This window comes from Dreissena polymorpha, chromosome 4, assembly GCF_020536995.1.
Source record: "Dreissena polymorpha isolate Duluth1 chromosome 4, UMN_Dpol_1.0, whole genome shotgun sequence".
NCBI classification, from domain to species: domain Eukaryota; kingdom Metazoa; phylum Mollusca; class Bivalvia; order Myida; family Dreissenidae; genus Dreissena; species Dreissena polymorpha.
In genome coordinates this window covers 75,103,105-75,117,622 of record NC_068358.1, presented here as the reverse complement: position 1 = coordinate 75,117,622, position 14,518 = coordinate 75,103,105, and the positions used below count along the sequence as shown (strand labels likewise).

Below are 14,518 nucleotides of genomic sequence, written 5' to 3'. Positions count from 1 at the left end.
CGATTTCACTGGTTTATTTTTTCAGGTAATTAAGTATCCGTAAAACCGCGCGAACATCGCACGAGGCAGTCGAGTAACGCGTGGCACGAGGCAACAGCCGCAGCTGGAATAATAGGCGGCCTAGGGCACGGATGGGCGCCGGAGCATCGCGGCCGCTGAAATGATTCCTGCATTTCTTTTGTTCCCGAAAACAACACATCGCTTCTGTTGTCTGTAATACGTCTGTGTTTTTTTTATACAATACAATATTCATGTGTCCTTCATCGCACCATTAACAGTTGATTTAATATATCGATTTTAATATCTATTATGTATCCACGAAAAATATTTTTACAACCGTATTTTCACTAAAACAATATGCATTTAAATTGATTCTGCGTATTTCATAGTGTAAAATCAATTGCCGTATTCAACGGCTAAGAAAGCGGACTTATTTATGTGTACATGTGTATGTATTATTAGTAATAAGGCTTTTTACTGACCCCGCATGGTGTGGTAGACGGCAGTAAATTAATATTGGGATCGAGCGCAGCTAGTAGATAAATCGAACGCAGCTAGTAGTTAAATATCAGGATCGAACGCAGTTGGTAAATTAATTTAGGACTCGAGCGCATCTAGTGCATTAATATTGAACTCGAGCGCAGCTAAAACATTTATATTGGGTTCAATAGCAGCTTAAAAATTAATATTGAGGCTCGAGCGACGTTCGAGTCCAATACTATTATTTCCCTGTATCACAACGTACGGGGTCCGCAAGAAGCCGTGTAACGACTTTATCTTGACCGAGTACCCTTCGTTCTCCATCACTAACGTAATAACGCACACATTATCGCATAAATATTGCTTCTTGATAGTATTTTAGAAAGCGAGGATTATCGCAAGAATTTCGCATCGTCGTTGTCTTTTCTACAGCGGAATTATCGCTAGAGCATCGCATCGTCGCGGCATATTACACAAAATTATTATAAATTGACGCATCGTCGCGGTTACTTAGTATTATATATTTTAATTATCGGTCTAATGGGCATTTTAATAAATCATTAACAGCCGACATACATCCACGTATAGCTTCACATTTAACATTCTTTGATTGATTTGTGATGCCAATAAACGTCGTTTATTCACTTGGATTAAGCACAGGGATAAATGCAACAATTTGTAAGATCGTCAACGTAACACGCATTACCTAAACACTCGTAATATGCTTTCAGGTGTATTTATACACTATATCGAGTGGTTTCCGCAGAAACATCTTAATACAGCCTTAACATTCAGTCTACCACTTGTTTTTATTTACAAACAAGAGCATATGCATCATCGTTCTCGTAACGGCATCTAGGTGTCCTGACCCACTAGTCTGCAAGTCTCGAATTAAGACGGAATTCGCATCTGCGAATGGCGCTGGTTGATAATCCACGAGCCCTCGGCATTGGCCACGTGTTTATTTTCATAACTAAATTCGAATTCCGATTCCATTTGGTCGATGAGTGATTTGTGTTACTGTTTCTTCTGAAGAATCCAAAAAGAAACTCTTCGAACTGCGGCGAGTAGGTACATTAGTAAGAGGGTCTAACGGCTGTGAATTTGCGCATCTGACTTGCTTCCATCGATAGCTCTTTTTATCAAAACCTTGTGAGATTTTTTGCGCGGTTAATGCTACAATAAAGGAATTAAATTTATATTATATACAATTTTGTACTGTTTGTGCAACACTGATTCGTAGAAATATACACTCGGCATGATGACAAACGTAAGTGTAAGCGTAAGAAACAACAAATTATTTCATTAAATAGATAATTGCGTGACTGAATTAAGTAGGAAATAAACATTGAATGAAATAACGGACGAACGGGTGGAACTGACGGGAGTCAGAATTAAACAGAAAAGTTGATCTACAGGTACTTATGGTACAAAAAATGTCCTAGTGAATCCGCACTAGCGGCGTCGAGACGCTTCACAAATCTTATACAACTGTTCCTGAGACAATGCAGGTATTAATATTTGGTTACAACTGTCACGCTTACGTAAACTCAGCCGTGAATTATCGACCACTCAAATGCATAAAGATGTAACTTTCCTTGATCTTTGTTGGTAATAATTTATTTCCACTGGCGGGATTTGGCATTGGAGTGAAACTATAGTATCTAAATAGCTGTATATATTGGGTGCGCCTGTCTGTTTGCTATCGTATCATGTGCCTACGTACTTCGTACCGTGAAGTGATTTGTTTTCTTTAAATTATGAAACATTTTACTAATATAACTACTACTACTGCTGCTGCTGCTGCTACTACTGCTACTGCTACTTCTACTACTACTACTACTACTACTACTACTACTACTACTACTACTACTACTACTACTACTACTACTACTATTACTACTACTTACTACTACTACTACTACTACTACTACTACTACTACTACTACTACTACTACTACTACTACTACTACCAACACTACAACTACTACTAACACTACTACTACTACTACTACTACTATTACTACCGGTACTACTACTACTACTACTACTACTACTACTACTACTACTACTACTACTACTACTACTACTACTACTACTACTACTACTACTACTACTACTTCTATTACTTCTACTACTACTACAACACCACCACCACCACCACCAACAACAACAACAGCAACTACTACTACTACTACTACTACTACTACTACTACTACTACTACTACTACTACTACTACTACTACTACTACTACTACTACTACTACTACTACTACTACTACTACTACTACTACTACTACTACTACTATTACTACTACTACTACCATTACTACTACTACAGTTTAATTATGTCATCGTTACGTTAAAAAAAGTACATAATAACAAATTCTTTTTTTTATAAGACGCTTACCCATATAACGGTTTTCACATGTTTTGTTTGACAATAGATAAGTTTGGATTCGTTCGCAACAAAACAGACATAAGACACATTACAGGTAAGTTAAAAGTGAACCATTATTTACACGTCTAGGTTCAAGAAACACGTCAGTGAAAATTTGACGCTTTTCTTACGTGACAAAAGTAACAACAGATAATAGAAATTTCTAACATATTTCTTGTGAAACCACGGTATAAAATAATGCTCGACAAAAAGGGTGTTTTGTTTAATGTTATTCATTAACCATAGCAACGGTCTGAAAAATATTAGCAAAAATGTGACGGGAAATTAATGACATGTATAACCGCCGTAACATATATTTTCGATGCATTCTTAGAACCACTTAAACATGCATGACAATTAAAAGTACACAAACGACGATTTATTCGTTATTGTTTTTTTTTAACTGATATTTAAACCTCGATTTTAAATAAAAAATCACGAGTTCGAACAAATTTTAAAATATTTGCATAAATGTGTTACATTGTTCAGATCAAACAAGAGGGACAAGGAGATAGGTCGCTCCCTGATACTTCTGGGCATTGTGGTGTTTTCGAAACCATTTTCGAACTTCGTCGATATAACATAAGAACAATTTCTCTGAGCAAGTTCAATGGCATTAAGACAATACATACAAATAACAGAGATGGTGTTCAATGCACAGCAGCCATTTTCAAATTTTTCGGGGATATCATTTATACAAGTGATCCACATGGCGTGGCCAATTTTGATCAAAGATCAATAATTTGACGAAAAATCTTGATATGGGACCATCATACCCCATGGCGGGGCCAAGTTAGACCCCTAGTTAGACCCCTATTTAGACCCTTAGCACATGATTCGAACAAACATGGTAGAGCACCATCATAATGCGTAAGAAGATGGTGTTCGAAGAAAAAAGGAAATTGACGCACTATCGAACGGACTGACGGACGACGGACAAAATGGTATCCTTAAATGTCCCTATGGGTATATTGTGCTAAATGTCCCTATGGGTATATTGTGCTAAGGTAAGCTTAAACTTGAACACGTTGTTTCATACAATTTAAAACGTATACATCTATGAGACTCATATTTGTTTATTCATACAAGGCACGTTATTTTCTATCAATTTATGTATGTCATTTAGCATTCGTTGTATTTTTGAAACAGAAATATGTTATATTATTTATTTGACAGTATGATAAAATGTTCATTTATACACAAATACACGTCGCCCGCTTTTCTTGTCACGGTATGTTTACTACTACTACTACTACTAATACTACTAACACTACTACTACTGCTACTACTACTACTACTACTACTACTACTACTACTACTACTACTACTACTGCTACTACTACTACTACTACTACTACTACTACTTCTACTACTAATACTACTGCTACTACTACTACTACTACTACTACTACTACTACTACTACTACTACTACTACTACTTCTACTACTACTACTATCACTACTACTACTACTACTACTACTACTACTACTACTATTACTACTACTACTACTACTTCTTCTACTACTACTACTACTACTACTACTACTTATAATACTACTACTACTACTACTACTACTACTTCTACTACTACTACTACTACTACTACTACTACTACTACTACTACTACTACTACTACTACTGCTACTACTACTACTACTATTACGTCTACAAATGTCAAGATATTATACATACATGTAGATGCACGATTCCTGTAGGACTCGAACTCACGCCAATACAAATTCAGCCCTTTAGCCCATCAATGAAAACTTTTCGACACTAGACCCACGCTAGGTATAGAGATACTTCGATAACGGATGTCACTTGGATAACAGAGAATCAAAGCGCTGATGGCAATGAAGTTATTCGCTATCGCATAATTTAAGACGCAACGCATTTTTCAAAATAGTCGCGAGTTTGAAATGAACGCAAGCCATTGAAATTTATAAAGAGTGTGTCTTAACGCACGGGTCGAGATATGTGTGCACTTTTTATCATCCTATTTATTTTATAGAGATAGCTTAGACAAAATAACAACAAAATGGTCCTTTTTTGACGTTCTGAAAGCATAGAAAGTAGGATGAAAATGGTAATGCGAACTGAATATAAAGACAATTTGCAATCACCATCATATTAAATGAATATTGTTGGAATATCGAATACCGAAGAATATAACATCATGATGGAAATTCCCTGTACAAAACGTTTGATGTTTGACACCATATACAAATTCAAAATATACAATAAGATAATTGATGAAAATAAATTAAAAATAAATCTGCGAGCAACACTTTTTACTCACGAATTAGGTAGTCATAAAGACAGCCCTGTTGACCCGTACTTTGTTGTTTATGCATTACTTGTTAGTTGTTACCCTAGCAGTTCACACGGTGTCACCAACTCTGACCTTAACATGGGTAAAGAGAACTACTGCGCTTTTTTGCGTAGCTGTTTTACCCAGCTTTTCACCTTGCATGACTTTTACATAACGAAAGCAGAAAGCCATGAATAAATTCGAATATTTCATAGGCTGATTCAATATAAAACATTTAAACTTTGGCTACATCACTGTGTCTGTGCTCAGGTCAAAGGATGTAGCACTGTTCAGTGTAAGGAATTCCGGACTACTCTCAGTATGTTCAAACGACGCAAATTGTGGCCCAGTTACAATTACCTGTTAAAATCCATCTCGCAGAATTTCAGGGTCAGTACTCGTTCACTCAATCGTCCGGAAAATATATAATTGACTATCGATAAACACAGTTTTGCTTTCAATATGTAAAAAACAAACAATACCGAAATAGTATAGTGTCAGGATAAGAGGAAAATCGTTTAATTATCCAACCAAAAATGTTTGCCGTACTCGGTCAGTACGTCTGGAAATCGTTCCTGAACGCCTGGATAGGCTGTCCTTATTAATAAGTTTGCTATTTTGAATAAAATTTGGTATCGAAAAGAATTGTTCTAAATTGTCCCATTAAGAATTCGCAATAAGATTTTTAATGACCCTCGTCATGCAAAAATGGGTCTTATTCCTTTTGCGCCCATCATATATATAGCATACTGAGCCTGCGCATCTCTCAGTATGGTAAGGAGATACATTATGAGACCATAACACATTGAGTGATTGTATAGCGAACATCATCGCCTCTGACCAGACTGCGCAAAAGCACAGGTTGGGCTTAAGATACGCTGGCCGAAACTCATAAGACGCGGCCATGAAAGTGTGATTTAAATGTGTCGAAAGAAAACTAAGTGTAAATCAAATATTAACATACGATATATTTCGATGGTGAAGAAATACACTTATAATAAGGCATATGAGGACACATAATAATGTGCACTCCCGTAATATAGTTTGTATCTACTTACACTAATGTGTGGTTTGACAATGATAACAGACAATTCATGAATATGCGACTAACAAATGAAAAACACAATCGTTAAACGTTTGTTTTCAATTTAATTATTTAGAAACGTATATTGCAAACTTTATTTCACAGTCAGAATTCACGCCGACTACCTTTTTAAAAGATAGTTCTTGTTATATTTAGTGTTTTTTTTTATATATTCGGATTAGCGATTATAAAGCATTTTTGTTGTTGTCTATAGTATACCTGTAGTAATTGGTGAACTCGTGTTCAACGTTTTATACATTGAGAACTCTGCATATTAACAAACTTACCATCTAATATTGCGTTGTTAGCACCCTTTTGATACAAAAGATCGCCGCTATCTGTTGTGAACAAAAGAGCGTTTCCCAGACATATCAAATTCAAGCCCGCTGTAGAAGCAAGCACTTTGAACCAGGTTACACAACATCCCACCATACTTGTTTATCAGCAGAAGTTTTATTTTCCAGCATATATTAACATCCTCAGATTATGAATGACCTGTGCTGAGCAAAATACCACGTCATTAAGACGCAGCAGATAGTGGACTATTTTAATCATTCATTAACATTCTCTTCCGCGACACGTATAATACAAACATTGTTTATTTATTTCTTTTATATACGCCCCGCTCAAAAATATTCCATTTAACACGTTATTCACTTTATTCCATTTGTGAATGAACATTGTAAAAGAACTCAATCCTCTTGTATATATTATACAACTCTTTCTAGCGCAGATGCGGCAGTTATCAGGTTTATCGTAGTTAAGAGGCTAACTGACTTGAAATGTTTGTAACTAACATTAGTTGTTCGCCAGCGAACAACTTAAAACAGCATTCACGCGCGAAAGATAAGATCCTCGTTTTTGTAACGTATAACATAAATATTACTTTTTTGGGAGACGGTAGATGATGGAGTTGGTAAATTATATATAATTTTGTATTGTGAAGAAATATTTCGATGAAGAACAGTAGATTTTTGTAAAAAAAATTAGAAAATTCCATCGGAAAACAGCATACATGGGCTAATCAGTACACATTTCAACAAAAATAAAACTTCTTAGACATATTGCAATAAAGTGTTTGCTATTCTAGCATCTTGATAACAACTGTGCTTCAAATACTGAAATCTTGAAAGTAGTCAATGGAATATAAACGAAGATAGCGCATGTTTTAATGGGTGATATTCATGAAGTTGCAGACACTATGATTTCTGATATAGGACACTTCGGATAACGGAGACTTTCAACAAATCGGGCTCTCTGGTATCCGAGGTTTATTTCTACCTGAAATGCATTTATGTATATGATGGCTTGTCTTAGCAAACATTTTAAAGTAAGAAATCAATGAACTTAGTCAAACGCGACATATTGGAAATCTATGCATAACTTAATTACAAACACACATATGTTACACTATAACTGTTATAATTTATTAATTTCATTTGTGTATAAAAATATCAAAATGCTTACATCTGAATAAATATATTTCAAGTGACGACACAAATACTAGTCGACATAAGGTATTTACTTTTTAGTGGTAACTTGAGATTAAGAGCGATGAAACTACAACGGATCATGTGGATCGACGCGATCGTGTTTAATTTTACTTATAGCAGGGCTCTATATTATGGGAGAGAAGGAGGTCTTTATGAAGCAAATACACATTTGTTCTTCATAAAATCCTATGTCGTTGTTGTTCATAAGAATCGCATCATCAAGACGATTCTAATGCGTAGCCATACAATTAAAAAGATTAAGCTATAGGAAAACTCCCTTGAATCTTCGATCATAGGGATCACTTCCCTTAAAGCTACCATAACGCTCGCTCGAAGTGCGACTTACTTGACCTTTAAGCACTTTATTTTTTTGAATAAAAAGAAACACGGGTAAGAAATTCGACTTAAATAAAAAAAAACTGATTCTGGCCAAAAAGGAATGCGTACATGACATGTTTCCATGTCATATTATGGAACTATATTCCTTCTCCTTTCAAATGTATTATTGTTTTGTCTTTTCACAGGATCTGAACCCATGAATAATCAAGAATACTCTAGAAAAGTATAGGTGTTTATTTTGTACAGCACCTTCATACACAACAGAGGAATATTCCTAAATCTTGGAGCATTGTGTCAAAGGCCACAAGTGCTTGACTTAAAACTATAGAAAACTAATTCTTCAGAGCGAAAATTGATAGCTTTTGTGTTGCCTGCTTACTATAACAGTATTCCACGGTTAATTCTGCATTTCTGATTCACTAAAACAGTGCGTTATACCTGGTAAAAAGTGTCAAGTAATCGGGAATAGAAGTGCCATTGTTTTTGAGATGATCGGCAAAAGAAGTGTCCATGAAAGTGTAACATGAATAGGCTTATTGATCTTTTATTTTGAATAATAAACACGTTCTGATTTATTTCGAAATATTTATATTTTGTTTTAAATGTGCACTGATCATCAAATTTGTGATGATTATCGATGGCATCGTATCGTTTTTTTATTATATATAATCCACCGTTCTTGCAGGAATTTCTTTCTTCGCAATATGAAGTGCTATACCATTAATCGACCAAACAATATTCAGTGTATGAAAAACAAATGAATAGAACATAAATGCATAAAAGCTGAAGAACTCACATGTTGCGCGTGGTATTTGTTGTTTTCTGTTATCATAGGTTTCAAAGTATCCCCATACCTAGCGTGATAGTGCGCTACACCAACGACATTTAACCAATTTATGCCAAGTGGACTCTCCCATCCTTTTAAATTGGATCCATTTATTTTCAAAATCAGGGATGTCTAGTATATTTAGAATATTTCTTACAGCAATTCCTTTAAGCAAACAGCGCAGACCCAGATGAGACGCCGCATTGTGCGGCGTCTCATCTGGGTCTACGCTGTTTGCCAAGGCCTTTTTTCAAGACGCTAGGCATTAATTGGTTAATTTCAAAACGATGTTACTATTACTACTGATAAGTTAAGCGCCTTCTTAAAATTGTACGGAGTCACTCTTTATGATAATAAAATATTACAGATCTTTAAAAAAGAGATATATAAGTAGAACAGTCATTGTATTGCAATCAGTTTGAAAATATAATACCGTAATGGCAGTCAATACGCCTCTCTCTAAAGGCGACAAATAGAAGTCTCCAGACGTAAAATCATACGACAGCATTCCTGGTGCCGTGTGGATTATCAACCATTTCACACACGGAAAAGCTTAGCTTTTATACGCGTGTACTTTTATTCCTATTCTCAACTTTTCTGTTAGTCATCGTGCGTACTGGAGGTGAGGTGGAATGTTTCATGTTGGAAGAAACTATGGCGCTAAACTGTATGCATGTATGCGCATCTGCTTGTCGATCGTATCACTTTAAAAATACATGTTCACTTATTAAACGAAGTAAACCGCAGAAATTATTCCACGCGTTGCTGTAAACGATTCGAATTAGGCGTTTTGCAATATATATGTATAAAAAATATAAAAATAAATGTGTGATTTTTATTTACACTGGTTTTCTTCCGCGTGTATAAATGACACTTCATGATTATACTCATTCATAAAATTCTTAAGATAAAAACTCTGTGGGTTAATTAAATACAAATAACAGCTACATTGTATAAAACAGTATTGTTGAAATGCACAAAAAGGACATCACATGTCAAAACTTATGACAGTAACAACTCCTAAATGCTTACTACGCCAGTTGAAAGTGTTATTTCAAAGGAACATAAGGTGTGCCGTCCATTTTTTCTTAACAGTCAAGTATGCATGATTTCTTGGTTGTTAATTGTGTTATATTTAGATTTTCCCAGTGGTCAAGGTGATTGATTAGCTCTTTAAGACATGTAAATTTATGTTAAATAGGAAGAAGTGGCCTTTTAAACTAAAATTTTTGGTTGGAAAACAGGAGCAGGAACATGGCACTGTTTCTGTTCAACATTGTTCATTGTTTATTTACGAATGACTATACTAGATAATGATCAAATAAAATGAAAACCTGTTATACAGCAACGGGTACGACACACGTAAATACATTTAGTTTGTCCATTGATATTAAATATAACGAGTATACATACACAAAATTAAAAATGACAAAAATATGTATTTACAAATAAATTTAAAAACCGAAATGTCAACAAAAAACAATAGCGACAAAAACAATAACAACGCACACAAAATATTTAAAAAAAAATCGTGAACAAAACAGGTTATGATGTTGCGACTCGAATTTACAAAGTTTAGGTTTGTGTGACGAACATTAGTTACTTTAAAGGGACCTTTTCACGTTTTGGTAACTTGACAAAATAAAAAAAGTTTCAGATGCACAAGTTTTGGTTGTAGTTATGATATTTGTGAGAAAACACTAAATCTGAACATTTATCATGCTCTAAAATATCCATTATATGCATCTTTTGACGATTTAAAAACCTAAAATTTATAAAGCGTTGCAACGCGAAAACGATTGAATAATTTGGAGAGTTATGTTCTTGTCGTTATATTTTTGTGCCACTTCGAGGATTGCTTATATAAAGTATAAAATACATTTCTCATTGTATGAGCACGAATGACCGATTGGTTTAAGCGTTTGACTTTTGTTCCAGGGTTTAGTGGTTCGAGCCCATTTGAGGGTTACTTTTTTATTTCTTACATTTTATTCATGTTTTTACTGGAGCTTTTTAGATCCAACGTTTATCGATATAAAGCATTTAATGACAAACTTCAATACATGCAAAAAGCTGTGGAAAGGTCCATTTAAGTATTAGCCCAATAAAAATATGCAGGTAGATAATAATATTGCATTGATAACTTTGCTTTCGTATAATAAATTACATGATGTTTTTTCGTACCCGATACGATTTTAGGAAATCACTAAACACTGTCGAGGATGTAAAAATGTATTCCACCTCTGAGCATTTGTTAATGCGTTCACAGTTGAGAAAAATAACGGACGATATCTTCGACAAAATGTGCATATAAACGTCTGAATGAAAACGTATACACACGTCTGTATAAAAATTTCAAGAATAAAAATTGCATAGAAAAATCATGCTGTCTTGAATTGGATGTTTTATAAGGGCTTTCTATAAAATGTTGGTATTACACTACCCGTATTACACAGCCTGTATATTTAAGCGTATATGCACGGTTGTTGATTTATATCATTTTTAAAATATGCACACGTTTGAATTACCAAGATAAAGGAATAGTAATAGTTTCAAAATGAGCGCAAAAATGACCCCCCCCCCCCAAAAAAAAAAAACGGAAAAAACAACAACAAAAACACCACCACGACAACAAACAACAAAACAACACCAAACTCGAGTAAGCGTACTTAAATGTATTATCGGCGCATATGGTTTTACAACCGAAAATCGCGCTTTCAACGAAAATGTGTTCTTAATTCCCATTTTTTAACTCTTAATACACTTATAAGTAATATTTGTATTATTATTTTTTGTCGAATGGGTAACATCAATAATATACCATATTGAATTCATAATAAAACAAAGAGATCTGATACCGGTATTTAAAAGGCAAAGATGAATGTAAAAGAGTTAAACTACCATTTAAAAAAGTGAATTATTTGAATTCGCGTTTTTTATGAACATGTAAAACATTGGGAGTCAATGGTAGAGAAGATAAACATGATGAAGAGATCAACATGATGAAGAATAATGCGATATCACTGAACATACTGATATACATACATCCATTAGGTTTAAACTAATAATAATGATGAATGAATGAATATTCTGCATGTGTTCTCAACGTAAAAAACTAAAATGGATTTTTGACAATTTTATACATATATTGCACGCGATTTCTATGAGTTAAAATCTTCACAAGTACAATTGGAAATGCAATTGAATCCCAGATTTATATAAAAACAGAATTAAGATGAGTAGTAGTTATAATTCATAATTCATAGTTTTCATTTCTATTGTGCAACTATTAATTCTTTAGAATCGACGCACATGGTTCAGTCACTGAGTATGTTACTGATGTGTAAGTTTTAAGACGAGTAATATTATCCCTAACACTTTTTGTCCCTTTCTTTTGTCGTTCTATTGTTTTAACCCCACATAATTAACGAAAGTTTTTTTTTTAATTAATATACATTTAGATGCAATGCAAATTACAGAAATAAAGTTATTTTTTAAATGTTTTTTTTTCAGCGAACGTTAACTGATCTACTCAATTTCATTTTGCGATGAGGGATTCGCGAGTGTCGGTACCTCTGGTATAAGAAACTTTCAAAACACGGTTACACACGTGTTGTAACTTCAAAAAACCACAACAGACGTTTACAAAAAAGAACGGTTACATGAATACGTGTTTTCAGACAGCCACTCTTAAACTTTATTATAAATTATCAAGTAATAGCAAAGAAAAATACGTCATAAAAGATGGCATGTATAAAGGCTTTTACCGTTATATTTGTTGAAAACAAATTAAAAAAATAACTTGACAAAGTAAACACAACATTTAAGTATTTTAATGCATACATATAAAGTTCAAAGTTAATATTAGTCTTTAAAGTCTACATAATTCTCAGATTTGTTTTGTGAAAATCGCGTAGTAAAGACCTTACTTTTCGTTATCAACTATTTATTATATCATCGAATATTAAGATAAATTTCATATGGACAATATTTGCTTGATATAATATGAAGCGAATTCAGAGTAGTGTAAGAATAAACTACCAAATCCACTAGCAAATTTCGTGCATGCAATGACATCCTTACCTAATTTGCAGACGCCTTCCGGATCGTTGTTGTTCTTTTGCGTCCGCGACTTTTTCCGCAGGTCCATAGATTCACAGTACAAACCCTTGTCGCACTTTCCCAGATAATTGTAGACGCCGCCGCACCGCTCTCCCTCGACACGTGCGCACGTGGGGCAGCAATCGCACACGCCCGTCGTCACACCGCCCTTACAGTCCAGCTTAGAAGCGGTCTTGGGCACACAGTGTATCTTATCACAGGTTGGACACGTCATCGCCCGGACGAACGGACACACAGAGAAAGCGAACGTCACCAGTAGCACGATATCAAAAATGTTGCCTAATTGGTCCATTATAGTGCTGGTTTTATTTAACTATTTATTATTTACACGCGGAACTTACATATATGTTTGCACCAAAACACGCACCGTTCATAAAATATCTTACATATTTATTTTCTTTATATTTTAAGTGAGTTAATATGACATTTGTCATGCATTTACATTCTTACCAAAACACTTTTGCTAAAGTGTAGATTTAATTGAAGAAAAAAAACGCCTCAACAATACTGACAGCCTTTCAAGCGTTGTTAAATTGTGTCGATGCAATAGCGCAATTTTATTCCAGATAACTCAACAATATTCCTTTAAATTACTGTAATGTAATTTTAAATTACTTGCACCGAGCTTTAGACATTGTCTTGCAAGTTTTTCTCTGCATGCTTAATCAACAAACACCGCAACAAAGAAAACAATAATCCACTGGTTTTCTTTGATCCAGTGTGACTGTTCAATAACTCCGTTTAAATCCACGCGCTAGTGTTATGAACTTGCTTATATCTTACCTATGCAGATTATATCCTCTACGCGTTCCATTTCATTCAATCAGTAGTGTGGGAACAGACAAACGCTTTGAGCCAATCAGCGGCTAGGTGAAATGGTCACATGACCCGACCACGTGACCGGTGTGGAGGATTCGGACCACCCGGAAAGTAATTGCGTTTTTTTTGTACTTAACGCAAAGGTGAGCTGTGGCGGAATTCATCGGATTAGTACATTTATTGGCGATGTATCTTTATTAAAATAACGCGCTGCCGATAGACACGGACACTGTTTCCAATCAGCGATAGAAAATTAACGATTACCACACGCGGGCTCGAAAAATAAAACCTTGCGTGAAATGATGTCCAACTCGACACGGAATTTCGAGTATTTATCCACAGCTGGGAAAACCTTAATCACCTGTCAGATACACGCGACGGTGAACAATTTATCGCTTCTGTATATGAAGGGTTATTAATTTTCAATATTTTTTTTGTTAAGTGTGTTTGTCATGAAAGACATCGCTACGGGCTTGTGACCTTTTTTGCATTATTTTTGCAGATTTAGCTAGCGTCTTGGGTATGCTTTGAAATGTTAAGTATAGTCTGCTTCTTTTGTACATCATCATCATCATTATCATCATCATCATCATCATCATCATC

The 14,518-nt window shown here is 34.7% G+C and overlaps 1 protein-coding gene across 1 annotated transcript in view; it reads right to left on the bottom strand.

Annotated features, from left to right (window-relative positions):
* The window catches only part of LOC127880299 (uncharacterized), a 31,835-nt gene extending 17,945 nt beyond the window's left edge, over nt 1–13,890 (bottom strand). The window contains exon 1 of the mRNA XM_052427663.1: nt 13,058–13,890. Within this exon, the coding sequence (XP_052283623.1) occupies nt 13,058–13,388 (331 nt within the window). The 5' untranslated portion in view covers nt 13,389–13,890. The remainder of the gene's footprint in view (nt 1–13,057) is intronic.
* Nucleotides 13,891–14,518: the final 628 nt, after the last annotated feature.